General features: G+C 41.8%; 1 protein-coding gene across 4 annotated transcripts; it reads left to right on the top strand.

The window, feature by feature from the left end:
• Positions 1–176: 176 nt before the first annotated feature.
• plcd3a (phospholipase C, delta 3a) lies at positions 177–25,963 on the top strand. Of its 4 annotated transcripts, XM_037089923.1 has the most exons (18): positions 177–395; positions 2,649–2,788; positions 3,155–3,232; positions 3,392–3,599; positions 13,419–13,583; positions 17,338–17,566; positions 19,026–19,155; positions 19,650–19,875; positions 21,369–21,570; positions 21,905–22,049; positions 22,343–22,495; positions 22,587–22,739; positions 22,828–22,978; positions 23,125–23,241; positions 23,471–23,649; positions 23,940–24,075; positions 24,357–24,506; positions 24,594–25,963. In XM_037089923.1, the coding sequence occupies exons 4-18, from the start codon at positions 3,509–3,511 to the stop codon at positions 24,740–24,742; spliced, it is 2,376 nt and encodes a 791-aa protein (XP_036945818.1). In that variant the 5' UTR covers positions 177–395; positions 2,649–2,788; positions 3,155–3,232; positions 3,392–3,508; the 3' UTR covers positions 24,743–25,963. The 4 variants fall into 4 exon arrangements, with proteins under 4 accessions (XP_036945818.1, XP_036945819.1, XP_036945821.1 ...); XM_037089924.1 differs by lacking the exon at positions 3,155–3,232; XM_037089926.1 differs by lacking the exons at positions 177–395; positions 2,649–2,788; positions 3,155–3,232; positions 3,392–3,599 and adding an exon at positions 13,754–13,891 and having other exon boundaries at positions 13,464–13,583.
• Positions 25,964–27,850: the final 1,887 nt, after the last annotated feature.

The following is a 27,850-nucleotide window of genomic DNA, read 5'->3' as shown; positions in this document are numbered from 1 at the left end:
AATGTTTTGTATGTAAGACTAAATGGTTTACTTTTATTTGCTGACCTCATCGTCAAACTCCGAGTTAATAATACAATGAAGCTCCTCCTGTGTTTAAAGCGAAATGAAGACACCCACTTTTGGAAACTAGTCCGTTCCAATTGTTTATGTAAGAAAATTAGTAAATACGGCCTGTTTTCAAAATTAAAATATTTTACGTGTGTAGTGGCGTAAACGGGAGTCGTTTTGTCCGTAGTTGGATCATGAAACGTTTCAGTATGAATGCTCTGTGTGTTGTGCGGAGTAATACGTTATGGGCAGGGGCTCGGGGGGAACTCTGGAATCAGCGTAAACAAACGGCATTCATTGTCAGGCTGCCGCTACGAGCACAGCTCCGAGCCCCTCGTTGTTAAAGGGTGGGTCAGGCGATCTCACACTTGCTCAATAATCATGTTGCCAGTGGACGGACTGGTGTAGATCAGTTTTGAGTATTTCTGCGAAACCCATGTTCTGATATGCAGTGTTAGTTTTGCACTGTTGAGTCGGGTTAACAGCTAAGGATAAGCTAGCTAGCTAACGTTAGCCAAACGGTAACGTTAGTTAGCGGATGGACGCTACGTGGTGTCGCTCCCAAACTAAACACTGCATAAATCTATAAAGTGTGTATCTATACGCACTAGTATCAAAATAAACGTTATGGCTGAGTACGTGAAATTTTAAAAGTAAATGGTTTCAAAGCGGGACCAGTATTACTCAACAACGCCATACTGTATCAAGCTAGGCTAGCTAGCGCTGAGGCTAACTAGCGTAACACTAAGACCATGACCGTTCGATAATGTTTAAACAAACGTTTCTCTTCATTTTCTAGACATTTGTTGATACAGCGTCAACGAACACGCAGTCAAGTGAATGTAAAAAAAATAGGATACACGACAGAGACGGTTCCAACGGTAGCCATCTGCTAACTAGGCCAGTGTGTTGATACAGGGTCCGCATAATTGCTGGACTGTAATGTTTCCCGTGAGAGTTTCCCCCACTAAAGGATTACGATTCATTTCACACTTTACATTATGTCTTTTTATCAGAACCACATGGACCACAACTCGTAAAAATATTCATAGACTGCTAGAAAAACAACCCTCGTTCGTAGTACATTGCGACATGGAACCCTCGATTAACTATTTTAGTTTCAGGAAGTAGACGGGCCCGGGATCTTGCAAGGCAGCACTGAGGCTTTCCTTTATTTTACAGATGGTTAGCAAGCTGTAGTTGGCTTTCACACGCCAAACCAACAGTCCACTTATAATCCGTCCATAACTTTACTTTAAAACTTGTGTCTGTTTGTGTTAAATAAACAGTTGTTGTTGGATTAAAAATCACACTTAAATGCCAACCTTATTATGGGGTGTATGCAAATATATGGTTCTCTTCTATTGCACATCCTTACAGTCAGATAGTATTTTATAGGAGTGTTTGAGCACTAACCATCTCTCTGGTCAGTCAGCACACTGACTTCATCTTAAACTGTGTATCATCACAAACATACAGTTTCTAGTTTGCACAAAGCAGTTTTTTTTTGTTTGTTTGTTTACTTCCACTTATGGAAGAAATGGGTTCTCTGGTCTGTGACCTCTTATGGTGGGTGGCTGGTCTCTCCTAACACCGCCTGTGAAGACTGACTGAATCCAATGGCCACGAACAACACAGGCCTACTGTTTCTACTAATAGAAGCAGGCAGAGTTTCAGCTCTGGCAAAATGAGCTGAGCTTGGGAATCCAGTTAGGAAGAGGTGATATGTTCCAGTTAATGTGGAACCTAACGACCAAGTGTTGGTGGGGGGGTGGGGGAGAGGCGAGATTGAGAAATTATACCAAAGAGTGCCCATATTCTCACATTAAGGAGCGTTGCTGCAACACAAGCAGGGCTGCTCCTCCTGCATAGATCACAGCTTGTGAGGATTAGTAGGCATGACTTAATCTCTCACCCTGTCTAACATGGCTGTGGCTGCAATTGAGAGAAGATGAAAGATAGAAATTGTAATAGGCATGGCCTTGAAGGGTGTATTCATCCATCTCTGCACAGGAGGGCTCTGTTCTTTTTTAGATTTTTATGAAGCAAGTCCAGCTTGTTTTTCTTTTTTTGGGGGGGGGGTGTACGACATCAGCTGTATGAAATGACTGACTGAGTGAAGGAAACATATCACTTTAAGTGCCTGCTTGTTTGTGTGAGCTCGTGGATGGCTGTGGATCAGGGAAGATCACATTTTATGCTCTTCCTGACAGCAGCAGCTTCCTGACCGCCCAGCTGTCCCCCCCTGTGCTCTCTGTTATAACTCCATTACAGAAGATTTAATGAGGTTTCCAGCCAGTGTTCTGCTGCCGTGGCCCATCTCTCCATCCACCCACCAACACAGATCCAGCCCTTTCTCTTTCATAACACTCCATCCAGATCCATCACATACATCTGCTCGCAGTGGATGGGTTTGACTTGAAGAACAGGATTGATTGTTGTTGTTGAGAACGTCTGCAGTTCGTGCTCACGACCAAGGGGGGGCGCTGCCCTCTAACAGATTGGTTTAAGGGAATATTTCTGTGGCTTTTTTTTTTCCCCTGAGAGAAAACATCTTTCATGTTATTATAATCTGTCCTTTTCCCCCCATTCCCCTCCAGATTTCACAAAAGTTGGCCTAGAACTTGTAAAGGAGATGTGTAGTCCTCGCGAAACTCACCTGGTCAGAGGATTCCAGGTGTGGCGCACACAATATGAAAAGCTAGTGGTCATCAATACACAGGATACCATGTATACACATGTAAGTACACGTTTTTCAGATTTTAAGAAGTTGTTTTCCCCTTTTAAAGAGAGTATCCGAAGCCTAAATGTTCGAACTTATCGTATCTTTTAAGTTTAAACAGTTAAATAAACGCTTCTCTCTGCACATTCAAGGTTTATATGTAGATTTATCTTAACAATCAGGCGGAATTAAACATTTAGCAGCCATTATGTCTTCATTTCTTGTGCCAAGCTGCACTCCTCTGGACATTCTGGATATTTGTTTTATCATGTTGGAGATATATATATATATATATATATATATATATATATATATATATATATATATATATATATATATATATATATATATATATATAAATCAAAGATCATTCTGTTCTCACAGAGCTTTAAAAAGTTTCAAGGACCATCCCTGGTTCATGTTCCTCCGCGGTGCTTGGGGCAGGAGGAGGAGGAGGTGGAGGTGCGTAAAGTGTGCGCCTGGTTTGGAGTCGTATTACGCACGGGCACGGAGCGCAGCGCAGCCGGGGAGGGACTCTTCTACATGTGGAAAAGGAATAACTGTTGCTGCTCGGCTCTCTCTCTCGCTCTCTCTCTCTGCTCGGGGGGCTTTTTGGGGCAGCGCGAAATCTGCACTTGCGTTGAAGACACCTGCACCCACCACCCCCTCTAAGACTGCGCGTCTCCCAGAGTCTCGAGTGTTGAGCCTGCAGTCAGTGTCGCTGCAGTCGTTGTGATCATGTTGGGAAGCGGGAAGTCAGCGGCCACCGGTCCCACCGAGGAGCAGAGGAAACTGGCGGAGAAGGCGATGGACCCCGGCAGGAGGCTCGGTAAGGACACATCCAAACTTTTCACATCACATATCTGCTCCGTGAGAAAACACCAGAGAATCAGCGTGAGGACTCAAAAGTGTGTCCGTGTCACTTCATCGTGGGGAAAACTGCTCAGACATTCTTGGTATGAACTTATCAGTCATTCCTCACATGTTTCTCATCACAGCTCTGCAGGAGGTGAACTGATATCTTTTACTTCAGAAGTGATAAAGAGGCTTCAATCATGACATTTTGAAAAATACTGTGTGTGATCAACACCCTCACTGTGATATCTATGTAAGCAGCAGGAATGTGAAGTTTGTATCCTTCTAAAAAAAGATGAGAGGTTTACTTAACTTATCTTCTGACTACTGAGTTACTTACCAGTAAAGTGTCCTAAAGGGACTTTAAGTGTCTGATATTACATTTGCTTAAGTTTCAAAAGTAGTTTTCTGGCTGTGAATGTATCAAAATTAAAACAAAATAAATAAATATGCCTGCATGTAAAACTCTCATCTGTGAAGCAACATGTAACCAGTGATTGAATGTAATTAAGTATATTTACTCAAGTATTGCACCTAAGTACAACTTTGAGGCACTTCACTTGATTATTTCCATCATTCTGCTACTTTATACCTGCACTCCACTTTACTTTTTGGAGGCACGTAATGTTGTATTTTTACATCACTGCATTTTATTTGATAACTTTAGTTACTAGTTACATTGCAGATTACATGCTGCACCAGAGCCAAAAAGTGCATTTTAAAAGTAACTTATTTGACAAATAATCAGAAAAAATGTTGACTATCATATATCATAGTGTACAAATTATATGTAAATACATGTTTAATTCTGTTCTGCTCATGAGACTAAAGTACATTGGCATCACTGCTAGTAAATGAACTTCCAGCACTCTGTTTGGGTAAAGTAAAGTTTTAACAACTTTTAATAACGTTGCATTCACTAGTACTTTGTAAAACACCGCTACTAAGTGAAGTTATCAAATAAATGTAGTGATGTAAATGTAGAACATTTTATTCAAAATGCGCTTGAGTGGACGCATGAAGTAGCAGGATAAGGAGTTACTCAAGTAAAGTACAAGTACCTCAGTCAAACTTGTGCAGTACTTCAAGTCAATGAACTCAGTCAGTGGTAGTAAATGAACATCCAGCACGTTATTGACTGTGTGGTTACATGCTTGTGTCCTGGTTCTGCCCCGGTCATTTTATTAGAGAAAACAGAGTAAGACAGCTTCTATTGAGAATGACAAGATAATGACAGCCCACTGACACATCAAACACAGCTGAAATGGACGGTGTGTGTGTCAGTGTGTGTGTGTGTGTGTGTGTGTGTGTGGGGGTGTTAGCTGAAGAGATCATGTGTTTATGAAGCGCAGAGCTGCTCCCTGTAACCCACTACTGTGATTCAGGCTCCATCCCAGCCCACTCCCTGTCAGCCCGACACTCCTCACACGCCCTCTGAGTTCACCGTCACACCTCACCCCAAAATAGACACCTGCTGAGCAGCGACAGAGCACCTGTCAGAATCCCTGAAAAGACCCCATCATTCATGCTGCGCGACCTATTTATGCCACGCAAATGTAAATTATCCTCGCAGCCAATAATCTGCTGTGAAATTCACGTATTTCTTCATCATATTTGGCAGGTTTAAGTTAAGTCCAGTCAGCAGCACGACGTCTTGCATGCAAAGCAGTGACTGTCTGCACAACCTCACAGTTAAATACAGTTTGCTTTAGTCTCCCTCACACATAAAAGATGAATAAATAAAACGTATTATTGGGTGCGCCTAAATTATGTGCTGGTGCTCTTAACAGAACCCAGGAAAATGTTTGGCGCACCAGTGCGACCAGCGTGACTTTGGATGACATTTACCAAACTGACGCTTTAACATGGTATCGTTACTTTTACTCAAGTGTTAAAGTACTTTTTGCACAAACATAATGTGTCGGTGCCCCTCAGTTTGCACCAGTGCAACCAGTTTGAAAAGATAATCCGGACCCTGTACTTGTACTTTTGATAAGCACCATAATTGCCAGAAAATTACTTTTGTAACTTAAGTATATTTTGATATCAGATCTTTTAAGGCTTTTACTGAAGATTTTTACTCAACTTTTGGGAACTTACTGCTCCTGAATTATGCACAGATGCACCTAAATAAAAAGGTTATGTGTGAAAAGTTAAACTGGAGCCTTGTACATACTTACAATACTTTTACTCAAGCACTACATGTCTGGGTGACTTTGAAATTTACCAAAGTCATAATTCAACACAATATCTTCGCTGTTACACAAGCGTGACGTTTGGGCACTTTTTTTTTTTTTTTGGCAACACTTCTTCCGAAGAATCACAGGTGTTAGTTTTGGAATCCGCCTGCGAGCATTTAATTCCCGAACATTGAACTTGTGTTTTGTCATGTTTTTGGAGCGGTGAGTAAGTGTGCAGGGATCCTTGACACAGCAGGCCATGTTGAAGCTCTGACACTATGCGGCCACTTGTTGAAGCATTACTGATGTTTGAGTTATGAAACTGTATCTCTGTGCCTGAAAATGTTAGACGCAACTAATGCTATATTTGAGTGTCCCGCTAATACCGACTAATGAGCCAGTTATGTCACCCTAGCCCCTTACACCCCTCCCACCCCCTCCGACCCTGACCCCTCACCGCCATGTGTCGTCGTAAATCAGTGAGGTGGTCTTCAACTGGCCATGTCTTAAATGCTTTTTAATCCTTACTCACATCAAAGTCCAGACACCACATAGTTCTGTCATTTCCAGTGAGAAGAGAGTGAGTTGAGTCATGTGGTGTCGCGGGACGTCTTGTTTGCTTAATCACTCTAAGCCCTTTCCTGCAGATAAGGCCTGTGAGCCTGAGATTTGTTTGTTTTGAGATAATCTGTGTTTGAATCAGACAGGTGCACATATGGATAAATATATTCACCACCGCACTCGTTCCCAGTGGGTCTGGTGTGTGGATTTGATTTCAGAGTGACTCGGAGCTCATCGGCGGTGTTGTTAACTCAAGAGCTCTGTGACGCTGAGAGACAGCGATTAGCTTTGAGTGAGAACAAACAGTTTTCCAGCGTTCGCCCAGCATTTACACAAACAAAGTCCGTGGTTTGACTTTATGGGGTTTTCGACTAGAGGGACGAGTTCACAGGTTGCACCTATGGGAACGAATTTGCTGTGCAGACAGTCTGCATCAGCTGACTTGGTGACAAATACCTTGAGGATCCGTGCATAGATTTTTTTTTGTTGTTTTGGCATGAATACAACTACATTCAGATGACAGTGAGCTTACAACACACAACAAAGAGGCCAGAAACAGAGAAGAACAATTGAACTCTAATGTTGTGGCTTTTCTTAATTTGATTAAAGGGAAATTATGTAACAATTTACAGCAATTTCCATGTATGAGTCACTTTTATATGGACCATATGTGAGAGGATTGTAACGCGATGTGAAAAATGAGACCTTACCCGTCTCTCTCAGTCGACACAAGCCTGAGGATGATCTACTGAAGTTGTTTAATGCCGCAACAGTAGCCAACGTTAGTTTAGAAATGGAGTCTGCTAACATAAACCGAACGCCTGGCTTCAAGCGCGACACAGAAGTTCCACTGATTTCCTGTCAAGCTGTTTATAAACAAAGGTGTGAGGCGATGGTGATGTTGGAGAAAATCATCCAGTGATGCATTGCTTGTTGGGATTTCAGAGACCGTGTGGTAAACACAATCCATCCATTTTCATCTGCTGATTAGTGTAAACGTAACACCCCGCGCGGTTTCCATCACTTTACGAAGTGCTTGTTAGAAAAATGCTCTGAAAAAAAATAATAAAATACAGCTCGCAGCGATAAATGTTAACTAACAAATGAGGATGAGCGCTTCGCTCTCAGACAGCACCTGTGGTCAAAAGTGGCTGCTGCTAAATCTGGTGTGAAATTATGACAGAGGTTTAACACAGGACCTCGTTTAGTGCAGTACATGTTAAACTAAGGCTGAGAAGCTGTTTACAACATGTAAACATGTGCAGGGAAACTATTGCTGTTCATTAGATGATAGATGGGATCAGCATGTAATGTGTAATCAGAATGTAATACAGCAGATGGACTGATAACCAGCTGAAAATAGATGATTTCATCTGACTGGCTTGATTTTATGGTACATAATAAGATTGTAAGTTACAGAACAGCACTGTTTACTAAAGACATTACTGGCATATAATTAATACGATTCCAGCTGAGCCTTCATGTGACACTGTTGGTCATCATTATCAAACATGCAGCCTGTGCAGGAGTGTGTGTTAAAGGGAAGAGTCACCACTTTTCCAAAGGATCCGGGATTTTATCTTTATTTTATCATTTGCTTCTATGTTTTTTACATATACTGAATTAGGAACAGTACAAGGGCTATATATAAAATGTTTCACCTCATCAGCTGTATTGATTTTTGCAAATATTTTGAATCTGGTGCCAGCAACATGTTTCAGGCAAATTTGGGGGCAAAAGTCTGGGGACTGGGAAAGTTGTTGTTTGTGTACAAATGATTGCATTCAGGCTTTCATTTGTCTTCACATTTAGGCTTAATCTGGCCCGAATAAAAGAAAACATTTAGATTTTACGGTTATTATTATCATAATTTTTTTTACAGCTACTGCAGTGGATCTGTGGGATTATAAACAGTGTTGAACTACAAACAAGGTCAGATCAGATTTATGGACCCTCATGACTATAGTCATGAAAAAACATGTGGCGTATGATTATAATCCTGTCTTCTGTTCCATGTTTTTGAGTTTTTAACAGCTTTAACACATCAAAATTAAACTACCGCTCCAATTTTCGTTCATCTTTACACCAGAATATGTAAACCATCATATAGCTCTGGTTCTCTCCTGAATATCTTTAAAGCCTGTCAACCTCTGGAGCTGCAGGAGAAATGATCTTTGGCCTCCAGATAACAGGACTCGTATCTTTGTCTGCTGTGAGAACTGCATATGATCCTTTTGTATGTTACATCACTTCCACACTGTATTTATAGACTCCTCACTGTGTGGTCATCTTGTGTGTGTTAATGAGTGGGTGAATGATCTGTCCCTCATTATGAAAGACAAAGAGAATGAGAGAATAGGTCGCTGTGTGTTTTCAGCTGAATACAAAGAGGATGCTTCACTTTCACGTTCGGCTGTGGGCCGTCCAAAAAAAAAAAAACATTGGCAGTAATTCTTCATTTCAAAACACCACAATTTGTTTCTAATCCTTTTTCTGGTAAATCTGTTCTCAGATCAGAAGACGTCACAACTCCAAAGCAAAGTCTTTCCTTAGCTCATCTCTTAATTCTCATTAAAGACTGGACCTTGTATGACGAGATGCGGAGAGGACCGCCTGACCCGTCTTGCGGGGACCGAATTGAGAAAATTGAATTGACCCTCCACCCATATCACGTCGGCAACACCCCGACTCGTCTATCTTTGTGCGGGTGTAGAATCCCGGCTAGCCGACGCTCGTGACAGTTGTTATGCTGAGAGAAACGTGAACCGTGTCCCAGGATGAGCTGGTATGTGGGTCTGAGTGAAGACGACTCATGCAGACACAATCTATTACTGACCAGCTGATATGGTTGTTTTCCTTCAGCGCCTCCTTTAAGTTTAAGAGCCCCCCTGGCCCCCCGCTGCTCACAGCGCCTATACACCCACAAAGTGGCAGCTATTTAACAGTTTTTAGAGTTTTAGAGACACACTTTCACTGCTCTGGTCCAAAGTAACATGTCTCAACAACTGTCGGATGGATTACCATGAAATTGTATCCGTACGTTCATGGTCCCTCGATGAGGAGTCCTTGTAATGTTGACAGCTACCTGACTTTTCATTCAGCTCTAAATTGATTGATGGTGATGAATCCTCCGTCTCAACATGCATTTGATGGATTGTCATTAAAGGGTAACTCCGACAATTTTACAAGCTGAAGCGTGTTTTCAGGTCTTGAGGACGACGACTACAAATGTGAAAAGAGGTCTATTGAAGCCTTTTATGGCGCCAGAGGAAGCTGCCTGTAATGTGGTCTTATAAGATTGTTGTGAACAGTTTAAAAACACCTTTTTTATTTAGACCATTCTTCCTCCTTTTCAAAACCTGGCACCTACATTACCCACAATGCAACTTAGTCGCTGAGTGACATCACTGCAGGCAATATGTCAGATTAAAAGGCTTCTTATTTCACTCATTAACATTTGACCACAAATTCATGTTCCTCACAGGATTAATTGCAATTGCTTTGAGGATCCATTAACTTCCGTATGGTGTCACCATTAGGTCAAAAAGATACTTGTGCTAATCTAAGATGGTAAACATGATAAACTGTCGCCATCGTGAGTGTGTTAGCAGTGTGATGTTATCATTTAGCTCAAAACACCACTGTATAAAAACAAGGCTAGCGTTGAGGCTAACATTATACCCTTTTATTTTAATGTGGCAAATACCTGCACAACTGATGACAGTCCCGTCAACCTCAGCTGTGTTCAGTGCCAATGCTTGCATGCTGTTGTGCTAATCTAGGATGGAAACCACTGATAAACATTATACCGTGGTCAAATCACTGAGCAGCTTTGCAAAGACTGTGGACTCTTCTTGTTGTTCCGTACTTTCTTCCCCCTTCAACATTGCTAGATCTGCTGCATTTCTGCGTTTTTTTTTTACTCCTGTGCAGTGTTGAAATTCCTCCTTTAGAGAAACATCACCATGGTTGCTAGCCTAGCATGCAGGGCTTTGACCACGTAAAGTGGTGGGATGTCGACCAGATTTTCAGCAGGAGGCCATGACAACAAAACACGATTCAGTGCTGTAGCTTGAGGAATCATGCCCATCCCTCGATATAAAACCCTCATGAATAGGCTTTCAGGAGTGTCTAGTGTTGACTGCCTCACTGTTGCAGACTTGTGCGCACTTGTCCTGTTGTGGTTAGATATGTCAAAAAAAAAAAAACATGCAGGTGGGGAAACAGCTTTGCTCAGGCTGGAGAGGCAGTAATAAAAGGTGAAGCGGTGGGTTGAGACAGAGGCAGTTAGGGCTGTTTGGGCAGCTTATCATGGTCAATGACCTGCACTTAATCAGGTCCATGTGCTCTGCTTGTGGGAATGCCTTGCATGCGGTAACAGCTTGGACTAACAGGCTTGTTGTGTGTGTGGAGGGCTGGTAGGGGGATTTCTTTGTGTTTGACCATGATGGGGAGGAATCTACGGCTCCAGTTTGCTTCGATGTCAGGCGAGCGGGGGGGCGAGAGCAGTTTCAGTTGTGCTGTAGCTCGGGGGGCCCTTTGAGGAACCTCAGCCGTTTGGCACTGACAGTATGAGGATTTAGAGCAAAGAGAAAAGAGAGAATGCCAACTGGGTCTGGACAAATCTTCAGGGGTGAGCAGAAGAGGCTAAGCCATGAAGAATAATGTGACAAGAGAGAGAGTTTGTTTAGACTTCTCCCTTGAACAGCCCTGAAAGAGAAAAAGAGCTCTGTGAGAGATCCCATTCATCCACCAAGAGAAGCAATGAGGCGTAGCTGAATGTCCTTCACTTCACTGTAAAGCTGCAGTTTGATTATTTTGTCATGAAGCAGTTTTTTATATCACCAGATTCTTAACCAGACCTGTGCTTTGTTTTGCCTTGCACATTTTTATACCTGTTTTGCAAAAGTATATATGTGCAACACACTGTAAACTTCAAACCATTTTTGAGCCAGATTGTCTGAATATTTTTATATCACTTATAAGAAAACTTTCATTTCTTTTTTCTGGAGGGAAAATTGGCCTTTACGTGTCATCCTCACTGTTTCCACAGATTTCTTGGCAACATTATTCTGTTAAAAAACAAAGTCAGATGTCTGGCAGTGAAACTTGCCGAGCAGTTCCCCTGAAATTACACTGAAATATTACATGCCTCAACCATGAATTGCTGTTGAAATTCCCTGTATACATTATTTGTAACTGTAATAACAACATACTGTAATTCTGTTATTTTACAGAACTATTCAATCAATCCACAACACACAGCTGTCATAGCACAGATTTTTAAAAGTGAAAACGAAGAAAAAGTATTATAAGTAATAGCCAAAAAACTTACTGCAATCACTTTCACCTTACATACTTTTGGGAATCAGATATGTTTATGGCATCACTAATCACATCTCTTTTTATTGAGAAACAATCTAAGAATCTTAAATGTATTAAAATAATGAACTAAAATAAGAGTTATTTCCCTCATTTGGAGGAAAAAACACACTCTGACTCTACAGAAGATCTTGTTGAGTAAATCTTACATCATTTAACATTTGACTAATGCAAAAATGTCCACGTCACAGTGTTGGATTGCAGCTTGAGCCCTCTGAGTCTGCTGTGTTTGAACTTTTGGAATGAGAGAGAGCAAACGACTATTTCAACTCTCCTTTTAACTTCAGTCCAAAAATCAGCCTGAGCTTTAAACTAGAGCAACAACTAACAATTTTGTATTGTATTTGTATTTTTAATTTGAATATTTAGTCCATAAAATATTCATTTCATCTTCAGTTTGCTTGTTTTGTCCAGCAAAAAGTCCAAAAAAAACAAAAAAATCTATTCTTCAATCTTTATTTAATCAAAACCAGCTCCGGTAAAAATGTTCTTGTAAATCCAAAAGCCATGTTTTGTGTGCCAACATTTAGATATACAATAAATCATCAAACTAAACACTTCATAGTTACTTGTTTTCTTCTGTTTCAGTGATGTTAAACAACTGACCTTCGGTCAACTTAAAGCTTTATTGTGTGTTCACCATATCTATAGATCCCACAGGCCTCCTGCTTTCATCATTTATTGTCCCCTAAAACACTCCCAGATCCTTTCAGTGCTCAAAACAAATAACAATCTGTTCCCTGGCTCTGCATTTGTTTTAGCTTCTTGATGACATTTCCATAGCAAGGGAGACCAACGGCACAGCCCGGCAGAACACTCTGAAACTTTCCATACTGCAACTGCTTCTCTGCTGTCCGTTGGCTTGCTGCTGCCCCAAGAGAGTAATAAATCTATAAATTATCACGGCTGATTCACGTCTCTGCATTCAGATTTCTTGCAGATTTACTCTGGCTTTAAGTATGTTGTTAATTTGTTGAACAAAAGTCTAGACTGGGGAAAAAAAAACACCCAGAGAAACACTGAAATCTTTGACCAGTATCAACCTCTGGTCATTTCGTCCAAAGTTTGTATATAAAACACAACCTTTGGTTGAAGGTATAAGCAGAGAAGTGTTGACTATAGTCAGTTCATTGACATTCAATGAGGTCTGCTTTCAGAGAAATATACCGGAAGCCACAGGCCTTCATCTTACAGTATGCTGGCAGTTTGATTTAGATTTAGGCACTAAAACTTTGTGGTTAGGTTTAGCAAACATCATGCATCAGTGTTCACATTCTTGAGTGTGATCGAGCCATTTCTTGGCATTACACTTGAATAAATGATATGATGGGGACACACTTGTTGCTCTTCATGCTGCTCCACCTGACTTCCTCCTGTGATGTTGTTATAATTACTCTGGTCACTAGAGGCTGTTGTCCAGAAACAAACGTAAATATGGGTCATATTAAGCTGCTTTAACAATCCACCGATGTGGACAGCCTGGTTTTTAAACAGTGACGTAATAGTCACTGTACATATTTCTATCATTTATGTATCAATATGTGTATCTTACATGTACTTTTGTGTTATTTTTAGTCATGTGACTGGTGTTGGTCTGAGTCCTATAGACTTTAGTGATCAAATCAACTTTCTATCACTCAATGCCAATCTGTTTTGTGTTTGTGCTATAGGCCTGGAAAATGAGGACATACGCACAATGATGCGGGGCTCCAACATGGTGAAAGTTCGCTCGTCGAGGTGGCAGAAAAGCCGAAACCTGCGGCTGCTGGAGGACGGACTCACTGTGTGGTGCGAGTCCACCAAGAGCTCCCGCAAAGCCAAAGCCCAGCAGACATGTGAGTATTGCTGAAGCTTAGCTTTATGATCAGGAAGAGAGTTCGTGTGTGAGCTTGCTCTACCAAACTAATCATCAGGAGGGAGGCTTTAAGGAGGATGAAGGACCGAGAGGAGAAGTCTGGGGTTAGGGAGGAAGTGGAGCTCTGAAAGTGAGATTTCTGATGAATAGGAAGTGGTCTTCGAGGATGAAAAGGAGGAAACTCGATATCAGATGAGGAAAGCAATTCAGCCTGGAAAGCTTATCTACAGGGGAGTCGCGTAGACGCAGACCAGCAGGCCTTCCAGCAGGCCCAGCACAGACTGGGATGTGAGTCATTCAGCCAGCTTATTGTTCAGAGTTGTTGAGCTGTTTTATCTTGGCTCTATCTAATGCCCTCCTCTCTACCTTGACTTATTATAGGGGTGGCTTATTTCCTCGATGAGTGTGAAGACTACTCATGGGCTCTGCAACCAACTGTACTTTATGTGACAGATTTATTAAATAATTACCTGGACTGGTGAAGCGTTTTTTAAAGTCCAGATCATGGGGTCAAACTAGTGTGAGCTCTCTAATGGCACCATTTCCCACAATGCACCAGAAGTGAACTCTTTCCTGTATATTTTGGCTACTAGTCCTGCAAGGATGTAATATTTAATCTCGAGGGCGTAGGTTTGTTTTCAGAAGTTGGGTGGGGGCCCAATTAACTCAAAGGTTCTTGAACAACAATAAAACAAGCATATTTATAGAAATGTAATGACTTTAACCATTTCCAGTGTTCACAGTTAACCGTTGTTGTTTTAGTTTTATCTTTAGCAATGTCGCAGGCGTCTTTACAAACTCACAGAGTGTACAGGCCCAACAAAAGGCCTTTCTCAAGTCACGCCCTACACCCACCTCCACTCTTTTTTTCACATCTGAGTGGCGGGTCCGTCGCTAACCAATTAGCCTTGAAACTTCCAACAGCAAGTTTACAACATCACAGACTTACTGACCAAGTGCACCACTGTGTTGTGTATGTGATAGTTCCATGCAACTACCTGTACAAACGAAACCTGCTGAAACTAAGACAGATGTTAAATATGGTCATGCAGATGTTCACAACATGAAGCTCATATCGTATTTAGGATCATATTTACCCCTCTCTCGTCCAGAAAGCGTAGGAATTGTTCATTTGATTTCAAAGTGTTGTTATTTAGAGGGACTCAACATCAAGCAACTTATAAACATCGCGAGAAGGCAACAGACAGTTCATGTTTTCAAAGAGAGGGCAATTTAAGATGAACTGGCTGCCCCTACATGTTCACAGAGTGATAACATGTGAGTACACTCTGTGACGGAGTGGGGAAAATATCTTCCACTATTAAGGTATTGTAGCCTCAGAGGCAACATCCAGGGCAAATAAGGCTCAGACCAAGTGTCTGCAGACACTTTTTTATGAAGTCAAGTTATCTGCTAGTTAGATAGTAATTCAATCTTTGTGTAACTCGGCTGGACTGACCCTTGTGACCTGAGTGAAGACTCCTCTGAGGGGGAAAATACAGCTGGTGATACTATGTTTAATCACAGAGGCCAAGAGTGGGAGTTAGCAGTGACCTCTGGAACAGAGACAATGCAAAACAAAAAAAAAAGAAGAAGTGAGATTCATGTTTTTTTCAATCATAACAGATAAAGAAACTGAAACCAAATCCTGGCAGGTAAAGTTTGAAAACAGGTGACCGCACTCCTGCATGGGCTTGAAGCTCAGGTTGAAAAATCAATTTGAGGATGTCAGTATGTAGGACACACTTGTTACAGATCCCAATTGCAGCATCTCAGAGTTACACTGGTGGCCTAAAAAAATAGATAAATAAATAAATGAATAATAGGAACACCTCAGAGTCAGTAAAACATGAAGTCTTTTCATCTCATTGTTGTGTTGAATATAGAATCAATACAAATGCTGAGTAGATTACAAATTTCGCTCTTTAAACCCCAGCAGAGTTGTTTTATCTGCCCGACTTCCCATATTGAAATAGAAATGTATTTATACAAAAGTGATTACACAGAATTGGACTTTTAATTATTTTGTCATTTCCTTGGAATGAATATTCACCGCAGGGGAGTTAGAGTGAAGGTGGAGAAGTGTCAGCTGACATGCACAAGACCAATCTGTGTCACACTCCTTTATTTTCTTCCTCATTAATTGACCTTTGTCCCTCCCTCCTCTTTTCTGTTTGTGCTCTCCGTCCTGATGTTGGTATGCAGTTTAATGCTAACCCCCGCTGGCCTTTCAGTGTGAATGGGTGGGTGGGCAGGTTTGTGGGTCAGCGAGTGGCGGCGGTGGTGGTGAAGGCCATCTCAATTGTGCTGCAGCCTCACCAGAAATAGACTCCAAGTGGACAAGTTGCAGCTTGTAACACTCCTTACAATGATGACAACAAGCAGTGTGAGAGCAGATACTGATAGTGCCACACCAGCAGGCTGCTGAGGAGCATGTCTGCGTGTGTTTTAAGTGTGTGTTTGTGTGAATCCAGGACTGAAGCTTGGCTTGGTTCCTCTTTTCCGAGCTCCAAGCGCCTTTCCAGGTCCAGTGTGATCTGACGCCTGCAGCTCTTCTGCCTCAAAAGCACTTAGCATAGAATACAACACGCGTTACTTCTGCTGTGCCTTTCTACACACACACACACACACACACACACACTTGCATGTCACTTTTGCCATGTCTCTGGGATAACCACAAAGCAGGAATGTGGAGTAATTTTGAAGAGGTGGATGGCAGAGGCTTTATGACCTCCAGTAAGAGAATGAGGCTATTGTCAGGGCAGACACTGCTTATTACCCAACTGAGTGATCACCACACTGAAGGCGTACCGCAGCCGAAATAGACGAGTTCCTGTGCTGAATAAAGTTGTTGTGTTAGGGGCAGCTAGTAGCCCCACAGTGTGTTTGTGTTTGGCTGTCTTCTCTGGGTGTTGAAATGCAAACACAAGATAAACAGATCACATAAAAATACTCTTGTTAGAGGTCGATCGAGTTTTCTCCTCAAGCAGAAGCAGAGAATTTACAATTGTTCAGTAACTGACAGGAAGTCAAATATAAGAGAAGACACTGAAACTTACATGAGACAGATTTGTCTGCAGTCAGTCCACCACAGGGGTCCAAACTAAAATATCTCAACAATTCATTGTTCACGTTCATGGTCCCAGAGAGTCAACTCTGATGACCTTGTCAGTCCCTTGATGTTCCCTCTAGCACCACCAGCAGGTCAAAGTTTTCACTTGTTATGTAAAATACCTCAACATCTACTGCATGGACTGGCACAGATATTCTTCATTTACAGAAAATAAATCATAAACACATGGATGTTATGGCCAACAAGAGCTGTATGAGGGGCCGGGGCAAAAAAAACAATTGTACTTGGACTTTAGGATGCAAACATGTTCACCTCAAATGGGCAAACTTGCTTAACATTGACATGTTAGCGTTATTTTGAGCTACTAGTGTGCTAATGTTAGGATTCAGCTAAAACAGCCTCACAGAGCTGCTAGCATGGCTGTAATCTGTTTATTCTGGATTTTTACTACGTATCCCATAAATCAACCCCACACATTATAACACGCAGCCACCATGTTGAGATAGACGCCAGTATAAATCACATTACAAGACTTTGCTCTCTGGCTTTTACGTTTGACCTTTAGCCGCTTCGCTCTGTGTGCTGTGTTCTCCTGCTAAAGCTGTGTTTACTCAACAACACAACAACATTTTTAGTCTGAACTCTTCTTCTCTCCTCCCAGTCGCAGTGACAGAAGTGGAATGTGTGCGTGAAGGCTGCCAGTCGGAGGCTCTGAGGCGTCTGTCTGGCTCAGTTAAGGAGAACCAGTGCTTCACTGTCGTCTTCAGAGGAGCCAGGAAGAGCCTGGATCTGCTGTGCCCCTGTGAGGACGAGGCTCAGCGCTGGGTGCGGGGGCTCCGGGCTTTAAAGGACTACGTGGCCAACATGACTCAGAAAGAGAAACTGGACCAATATCCTGCCCAATTTCCAGGGTGCTAAATTAAATATAGTGAGGCTGAGGCAGCACTGTTGTCACATGTGCCATCACATGTCCGTAGCATAGCTAAGGTGAGCAGTAATGACAAGATAAAAAGCCAGTCTAAATATAGTCCAACTATCACTGTTAATTACAGTCTGTTGTAGCCTGAGGCTCAGTGTAGGTATCAGGTAGTGCTCTCTGTTTATATATTTTTAGTTTGGTGAAAACATAATCATCACCGTAATTATCTTGTTTATTCTGTCTTTTTTATCTCCTGTATCTTATGACGTTTCATCGTGGAGCCTTTCAGTAGCCTAGGTGATGTTTGTCTTAAACGCCGCACTGTGTATGTGTTGGCGTCCAGGTGACAGCAAACTAAAATAAGTCTTGTTGCTATAGACTCTTTCAGGCAGATGATTCTGCAATAAATACTCCATTTATGCATCCTAATTCAATTGTAAATCAATCTGTCACTTATATTCCCGATTAATCAAGTAGAAACAGAAGCAAGTGATGGGGCGGCAGAGTGGCAGAGAGCTGTAGTTTTAATGTTCAGGTTTCTTTTGTTGAAACTATTCTAGCTTTTGGACGAGTTGAGCGAGAAGGTGCTCATACATTCGTTTGTTTCATATTTTGTCCACCTCTTCACTAAATATCAATGAGAGAAGGCTAAATAATAGAAACACCACAGTTATGCAACACAGTTCAGCAGCACTCCAAAGTACATCCTCCAAAACGATCCCGGGAGTGAATCAACAGCTGTCCGAAATAGTTTTAGAATCAAAAAAGAATTGGTAAAAAAAAAAAAAAGTTGAGCTAGAACGGCGGGAAGCAGCTGACGATGTTGTCTGCTCAGTTAAAGTTTATTAATACAACTCTAAGTGTACTATTATTTTATCATACATATCTTTTACAAGAGAGACTTGGCCAAGTTAGCAACCTTACAAAAAACATATACACCATATACGAAAATCCACAATTCCAAAAAGTCCATCTGTTCCTCTAAAGAATAACAACCACATGCCTCCTTCAACACATTCTTCACAGCGAGAGGTAGAATCACGAGGGGCCCCGAACAAGGACTGTGAATCTTTTACATTAAAGTCACACTAGGAAAGGATCATTTCACAACTATTATGAGGGAGAGAAATTATCACACCAACAGTAACTCTCTGCGTCTTTGTGGGCAAGTGATTGTTGTATCAACAAAAAAACCCTCTTGAGTAAGCAGGGGAAGACAGGGAGGAGAAAGAGAAAACCTTGGGTGGCTCCATGGAAAACAGGACCCCCTGCCAGGGTGAACAATGGGTGCCAAGTGAAGTGGTTCAGAAGCAGAACGGAGCTTAGACTCGATCCTGGATGAAGGGATCCACATTAGGAAGCATGATGCAGTCAAGTGTAAGATGTAAGTTTTAGATTTGAGTCACTTTTTTTTCCTTAACCCTGTGAACTTGGATCCGAGGCTACCTGAGGAGAGCCGATCAGAACCAGGACGGCAAGATGAGCTACGACGAGGTCAAACGTCTTCTCCAGATGATCAACATCGACCTGAGTGAGCAGTACGCCCGCTCTTTATTCAAGGTCAGGGTCGTCTTTATGTGAATTGTTTAAGCACCTGTGGAATACTGAGTGTGGTCAGTAGATATCTGTATGGGCTCAGCGTGCTGTGGAGTCGAGAGTCTGTGTTCAGTTACCAAGCCAGCGGCAAGCCAACCACTCAGCTCCGCTCCACAACATCTTTATCCCCTCCCACAACAAATCAAGAGCCAGTTATTTCTTTATTGTGGGGGATTACTGGCTGCGCTGTCCCTCAGGTCTCTATTACAGCAGAAATGTTGGTTTTATGCTCCTTCCTGGTGCAATTTCCAATCCTGACCCTCCTCAGAGAACCATTTTTTTAATGTAAGTTTGCGCAGCTGGGTTGAATTATTATGAAGATGCTTTCCCCGCAGGTGATACGAAGCACACACCCAGAATAAAAGCATGCTTTTATTTCGATATGTGCCTGTGTTTCTCCGTGTGTGTTGGATTGTTTGTGTTTTTAAACCCATCCCCGATCCCCCTGTGTGTCTCAGAGGTGTGACCGCTCTGGCGACGGTCGACTGGATCACATAGAGATTGAGGAGTTCTGCAGGGAGCTGCTGCGGCGGCCCGAGCTGGATGCCGTGTTCAGACACTATTCCAGTAATGGCTGTGTGCTCGCCACCGCAGAGCTGCGAGACTTCCTGGGAGACCAAGGAGAAGACGCCTCACTGAATCACGCTCAGAGCCTCATACTCACCTATGAGCTCAATGACTGGGGTAGGTCCTGAAAGCACTCATTTAAGGCTTTAACAGAAGAACCCACAACATTTGAATTTAGACACTGTGAGTGTCCCTCCTTAAGCTGCATCCAGACTGACAAAATAGTGATTTACCACTGATGCAGTCAGAGCAGGTTTGTTTTAAGGAAATCTGAGTGTTAAGAATGAGCAATAGATACAGGGATGATGTATTTTTGTAGCAAACACCCTGTTCCCCTCATTAAGAAGACAATTTTTTGATTTTTGCAGGAAATAAACTGCATGGGAAACAGAAATTTAAAGTGTAAATGCAGTCACCATGAGTGAAGAGCTCATGTTAAGCTTTAAACAAACTACATCATGGTACCAATGCTTCAACGTCACCAACACCAAGCTTCCTACTACACAATACTACACTACTGTGTCGTGTGTATATCATGGTAGAACAGGTTGTAAGAAATGTTTTGTATTCAAATATTCCCGACAATCTACATAATCTCATTTAGAAAATGTCTTAAGCTTGTATAAACCACAGATCAGGGAACTAAAAGTGCAAAAATGCTGACTTATTCAGGTTTCAGGACTCCTTCCTGCAGCACTAGAAGTCAGAAATATTGCATCGAAAAATATATAAAGGCTTTTGAAGCTACAGAACTGAGTTTACCAAATTGACCATGGGTTTGTTTTTGCGTAACTTTTTATTTGTAAGTGATAGTATATCTTATTATATCTTGTGAAAGGTAAACAGACTTGATTTAAAGGGGCTCTGTGGAACTTCTGTGTTGTGCTGGTAGCTGCGTTAGTTTTGGCTTTTTGCAGACTCCATTTCTAAACTAATGTTAGCTACTGGTGCTCTCTGTACGTGGAGAGCAAACAGGCCACTCGAGAACATGCATAAGGTCACATCCTTTGGACTGTCAGGGAGAATCCGTCCCGAGTCCCTCATAAATAAAATCCACAGTCCAGCAGCATTAAACAGCTTCAACAAATCATCACCAGGCTTATAAAGGCACCAGAGAGAGACGAGGAAGATCTTGTTGTTTGCATCATGTTACAATATGCTCAAGTTATGGCCAATAAAAACTGATTAATACATGTAAACTGCTTCAAAGTGTTACATAGAGTCCATTTAATGAACATAAGATAATAAAATAGGCACTGTTTCGTCAAATTCAATCTTGTACATGAAAGTAAATATCTGTAAAACATTATTAAGTTTCCAAAATACATGATTGAATAGGGATAAATTATTTCAGCGCTGTTGGTCTGCTGAGTAAAGCGCTAAGTGTAAACACCACAACACAGCTTAAAATTAATGATGTCAACATGATTAATAAAAGAAGTGAAGATTTCCTTTTCCTCTAGACTGTTTAGCTTAGAAGGAGGCTGTGATTTAGCGGATCTGTCTCTCGTCCCAGCTGGTCGTCCTTCTCTGTGCTAATATATTAATTTAACTCTCAACAGTTTTGCTTATAAACCCACTGAAAGATAACACTTTGCCATTTATTGCAGCTCAGAAGAACCTGTTCATGACCCAGAATGGATTCACCATGTACATGTTGTCCCGGGAGAACGATGTGGTGAACCCCGACCACGCCAGAGTCTACCAGGACATGAGCCGCCCTCTGTCCCACTACTTCATCTCCTCATCGCACAACACTTACCTGACCAAGGACCAAGTTACCAGTGCCAGCAGCACTGAGCCATACATCAGGTATCCAGACAGAGACTCAAACATTTCTACAACTAGTTAAGATGTTCTTGATTTGTATGATCGTCCTATGGTGTAAAATTAAAGGGACAGTTCACCCCCAAATCAATAATGCATATTTTTCCTCTTACCTGTAGTGTTATTTATTCATCTATATTGTTTTTGGCATTAGGTGTCTGCCTTCTCTCAAACATAATGAAGGCAGACGTCTCCACTGCCGATATCTACAAAACAAAAACCGTGTAGATGGATAAATAGCGCTACAGGAAAGAAGCAAAATATGTATTTTTGATTTTGTGGTGAACTGACCCTTTAAGTACGTTTCTTTCACTGCCAGGGCTCTGATTCAGGGCTGCCGCTGTGTGGAGCTGGACTGCTGGGACGGAGATAAAGGTGAACCTGTCATCTACCACGGCCACACTCTCACCTCCAAAGTGCCTTTCAAGGAGGTCATTGAAACCATCGGCCAGTACGCCTTCAAGGTAAAAACGAACTTGATTCGACGGCGATGGTGTAAATCCTCAGCTATGAAAGTATGCCTGCTGCTCCTCGTTACTGCTAATTCAATAATTGAGTAGTCGTCAGTAAACAGATCCAGATCCCTGACTTTTACTGCCTACTGCACGTCTTGCATACTAGGCTCACAGGCAGCCCTGTGGTATTTTGTTTTCGACATACTATAGTATCGCTGTGTTGGCTCCTGCGTTGCTATTCTGTGATCTAATTGTGTTTTAATGGCTTGGCGTACACATTTTCCCCGTGTGTCTTCCTGCAGGCGTCCCCGTACCCTCTAATCCTGTCCTTGGAGAACCACTGTTCTGTGGAGCAGCAGGCTGTCATGGCCAAACACCTCCGCACCATCCTGGGCAGCAAACTGCTCACCAAGCCCCTCAGTGCCCAGCCGCTAAAGGATCTGCCTTCTCCTGAGGTACAACACACGCAGCTGGTTCCTCTTTTCAAACGCCTCTGGCTGTCAGGTTTTCTAATGGAGTCATTTGTTCCAATGACCTTGGTCGCAGGAGCTGAAAGGGCGTATTCTTGTAAAAGGGAAGAAGCACACTCCTCACCTGAGCCAGCTGGGCAAGAGTGGCAGCTATGCCAGCTTCTCTTCGAGCTCTGATGACGAACTAGCAAACAGCAACAAGAATACACCCAAGAAGGATCCTGCAAAGGTCAGTTCAGGAGGAGTTTTCATAAACGCAATTTGAAGTGAGCTTTTTAGATAATCGACCCATTTTCTCTTACGTTTGTCCTTCCCAGGTCAGTTGTAAACTGAGCCCAGAACTATCAGACCTGGTGGTGTACTGCAGAAGTGTTCCCTTCCGTGGCTTTGAAAATGTGTCTGAAAACCAACCAAATGAAATGTCCTCCTTCTCTGAAAACGAGGCTCTCAAGCTCATCAAAGACTCAGGTACAACAATGGAAATAACTGTATTCTTGACACGCCGGAGAGTGAGAGAGTCAAAAATATTTTGTGACACTGCAGCTGATTGTACAGAAAACATAATCAGCCTCCAGTGTATCACGGCATGTGGTTTTCTATCTTTTCATTTGCAGGAAAGCTGTTTGTGAGACACAACAGCAGGCAGCTGAGCCGGATCTACCCCTCCGGCCAGCGCCTCCAATCATCCAACTATGATCCTCAGGAAATGTGGAACGGTGGCTGCCAGATGGGTTAGTACTCCAGGCTAGAAGCTAGGATGCTGCTCTGACTGCAGCAAATCAAGGCAATTCATTTGAAAAGCATTATGTGGTCAGTAAGTGCCAAACAAATGTCACACTGACTCTCATTTCTGCAAATTGCTGCTACACCGCAGCACAGTGATGTGATTCACTGATGCCGAAATGTTTTCCATTGGCACGAATGTGCTGTGTTACTGACTCCACTCTCTGTGCTGTGCAGTGGCTCTGAACTTCCAGACGCCCGGGGAGCAGATGGACCTGAACCAGGGTCGCTTCCTCCCCAATGGTCGCTGTGGATATGTCCTCAAACCGAGCTTCCTGTGCAGCCCCACGTCCAACTTCAACCCAGAGATCACAGGAGGAGGCCCCGGTCACATCCCCACCCAGCTGACCATACGGGTGAGTGAGCAGCTATTGAGTCACCTCCATCGAGGAAGTTCTGTTTTTGTGTCACTGTATTTTTTGCGGTTTCTATCTGTTCACACAAATCCATTGCACGTCTGTCCCTCCAGTGTTGCTCTTACTGAGTTTTCCTCCCATTAAGGTTTTTGGTTTCTAAATGAAGTCCTAAAGATAGAGACTGTCATCAGTGGTGCAGATATATCTGACTTGAGGCTGTGTGATTAAAATTGATAGACTACCCATCAGACTTTGATGTGAGAATTGACTAATTACATTTGGCTTTTCAGATAATATCTGCACAGCAGCTGCCGAAAATCAACACAGAGAAGGCGAGCTCCATTGTGGACCCACAAGTGTGGGTGGAAATTCACGGGGTTTCTATCGATAACGCAAGAGACAAAACCCAACGGATCGACAACAATGGTAATTCTGAGATTTCATGATTCACTTATTGTATTATCAAAAAAGAGTTAACCCTGGTTATTAAGTGTATGAATATTTTAAGCAGAGAGATAATACTGTGTTTCATATATAGCTATTATCGATGAAAAATAAGCTATGTTTTGTAATAATGCAGAGAATGCAGAAGGCAGTACAGATATTTGACATCTTTTTGTAGGAGCCTCTCCTGTCCAGCGCCATGATTAGTTTGTCAAGCTTCAGTGCTGGATGATGTATCTAAAGCTCTCGTGCGCCCTCTACAGGCTTCAACCCACAATGGAACTGCACCCTGAGCTTCCAGCTGCAGGTCCCTGATCTGGCCCTGGTCCGGTTTGTGGTGGAGGACCACGATCATACTGCCAAAAACGACTTTGTGGGGCAGTTCACTGTACCCTTCACAAGCCTGCGGACAGGTGATCATAAAGATCTACTCTGCACATGTTCCAGAAGAGTCATCACTGTGGCATGTTGTTTGTAATGTGCGTAATCTTTCTTCTCAGGATATCGACACGTTCATTTACTGAAAGCAGATGGTTCCAGCCTGTCCCCCGCCACACTCTTCATCCATGTCAAAGTGTCCCGCAAAGGAGTTCCCATCAAAACTGTGTCCGAGCGAATGGCCAAGGCCAAGGCCAAGGGCAAAGCATGACGTGTAGCTGAACACGATGGAAAGCTGCATTTTCTGACAACAAAGGGGCTTTGGAAAAGAGGCTCAGAATGTGAGAAGGAGAGAAAAGACTGCTGCTGCCAGCCAGTTTCACAGTTCAGACCTCAAGTGGTCCAATTTACACTGAGCCACTTCCCAACGCAGGAAGAAGGATGTCGTTTATCAGAGATGAAGAAGCGCGCGGCTCTTAGCAAATGAATTGCCTCAGGCCGGATAATGAATCCATGATGCACTGTGGGAGTATTTGCTCTTGTCAGTGCTGTGTGCTCTGGAAAAGAAGAGCACTGAGGATTCATGAAACACACAGATATGGGACTTGTTACAAAATTTATTATAGTGTCGCTAACGCTCATTTGTAGATTATCTCTTGATATGTCAGATAGAGTGAAGATGTGCTACTTTATCCTTTTTTTTATCTTTAATTTGAGAAAATATTTTAACATTTTTACACTTAATTATGTGACTTAAACTTAAAGGATGATTATAGCTTGACAAAAAAAATGTTATTTAACTGAGTCTCTTATAAGTAGGAATCTAAGCATGACCGGACTTTCATTAAAGCATTAATATATTATTCTACAAATTATTGTTTCAGCTTATGTGATATGCTGTTATACAGATGTAATAATGTTGGAGAGGTTGTTGCTGGTTGTATTCAAGAAGGTTGAGTCTTACGTGATTCTCCAGATACTTGGCACTTTTAATTTCACTGTGGGGAAAAGAGGAAGACATGCAGTATTTCCCCAACTTACGAACAAACTTGAAATATAAACAGTATTAACTTACAGACACATGTTTACTTACGCTCTAAAAAAATGTAATTTGTTGTATGTGCCTTTGTAGATAGATTTAACTTTGCATTATTATTCTTGTTGCCATTTCTTGTCTGTATATTTCAGGAGTGGTTAAACACTAATTTGAGCAAATTAATGCAACCACCAATTACCGTTGGCTACAGTGAATCAGGTAATACTCTTTTTAAGGGGGTTCCCTGAAAACAAATTGGTGCAGTAATGAAAGGTGCTGCACACGGATTACTGTAATTACAGGATGGGTGATCAGGATGGGTTTCTGTAGCATGCAACAAATGGTGAGTGAAGTATGACTTTGCAGTTTTCAAAGCTTGCAGTCAGTGTTGTACGAATGGCACTTGGTATTATGTGTGCAAGAGAAAATACTGTTTTCATAAAAGCATTAATAACACATCGCTGTGTGAGCCCTTTTTGTTTATGCAGAGGAAAGAGAGACAGACATGAATACGAAGGAATATGTTCACATCACATTTGGTTTGCATTCAGATCTTGTTTACCTTCTAAACATTTAAACTCCCCTCAAGCTGATAAGCTGCAGGAGATCCAGAGAGCCAGTGAGCTGCATGTGGGCCAAGGCCAGAGTCATTCAGGAGGCTGGTACCATGTTATAGTAAGAAAAGGGAAAAAAAAAAAGCATAATGCAGTACACCATTATTCACCATTTTCTTCAGCTATCATGCCTTCAGTAGTTCTATATTACTGTTTAATTTGAAAATGAATAAAGGTCTCTGATGTACTTGCATTGGAGCGCACACTGGTCTGCGTGTTCTCAAAGTGTTAAACTACATTCTGATATTGTCCCTCTATTAATAAAGACTGTATTAATGGCAGTGTTGTAGAAAGTACCTCTCCTAAAAAGAGTATTAATACTCTGGTACAAGTCAAAGTCACAGATACAATAATACTTGAGTAAAAGTCTCACAGTATCTGATATTAAATGTACATAAGTATTAAAAGTCAAAGTCAATTATATGTGTTTTTACATGCTTTTGGGTCGGTTGCCAATAAAGATACTTAGAGTTACATTCTATCCCTGAATAATAATTGTCAATTAGGCATTCACTACTGCTTCAAGGGTGCAGTACATAAGACCTGGCAACCTGTCAAATTCATACTCCAAGCAGAAAGGGGATAGCATATCACTAGTAACCGCTAACTGCTGCTAACTGTAGCTACTGTTAGCTAGTTAGCACAGTTAACCGTGCAGCTGGCAGTCGAACTATGTTTTAAGTTTGAAGCACTGAGAGCCTTTTTTCCGTCGACCTATTGCCCCACAAAGTAACTAGGTGCTAGCCGGTTAGCATGCCAACAATATATATCTCTGCAATACAATACAGGGAAGTTTTTGACCCGATGTCAAACTGTTACTTCTTCTGTCGGCTGATTTTTATCAGTTCTATTCAATAATGATGCGTTTATAATTGTAGAGGCTAGGTGAAGGTAATCCATCAGTAACTGTTGACTGCTTTTGTCACCTACTTATAATTTATAATTCGGCAGATATTTAGGTTGGTAAAGTATTGATAAATATAATTTAATCCAGATTGCCAGCTGCACATTTCAGGAGGACTGGTGGTCAGTCAAAGGAATTTGTCCACAACCTGGCAACCCAGAAGATGCTCTTATTTAAGAAAATGTCATGTTCTGTATATATATTTCTGTTATTTACCAAACAATGAACTGATCCTAACACGTCTTAATATCCAGGTCCTGATATATCTTACTGGTGGTAACAGAGTAATAAGGAGTGCGGTGAATGGCAACTGTAAAATATCACATTGTTGATCTAAATTTGGACAATCAGCTTTCTCCATTACAGACTGTCGATTCTGGAACACATTACCAGCTGAAACCAAATTACAGATATAAAATCTGTTACAACAAAGGTTAAGTGCTGGCTGAAAGACAAACAAAGCTGTACCCATTTTTAGATTATTGTACCATGATGCAGGTTATATCTATATTGATGTAGTGTGGTATTATTAATAGTTTATTGTATTGTGATTTTATGATACTGAACATTGAAAGTGTTCTGTTTTATGTCTCACATGTAAAACCCCAACTAGAGACATGAGTTGAAAATCATCAATAGCTGTAAACTCTGCGTGCAGCACATCAGTTACATTCTTTGTGACTGTGTTAAACTGCATCCTCCCTATTAATTACAATTCAAATAAATGAAAATTACAAATAAAAATGCATCCTTTGTTGTCCAAACACTATTGAACACACAACAAAAAGCCACATCAATGCACAGGGTTCATTCCAGTTTGAGAAA

Source organism: Acanthopagrus latus, chromosome 23, assembly GCF_904848185.1.
Source record: "Acanthopagrus latus isolate v.2019 chromosome 23, fAcaLat1.1, whole genome shotgun sequence".
Lineage (NCBI taxonomy): Eukaryota > Metazoa > Chordata > Actinopteri > Spariformes > Sparidae > Acanthopagrus > Acanthopagrus latus.
Note: the sequence above shows the minus strand (reverse complement) of the source record. Positions and strands in the feature narration are given on the sequence as shown.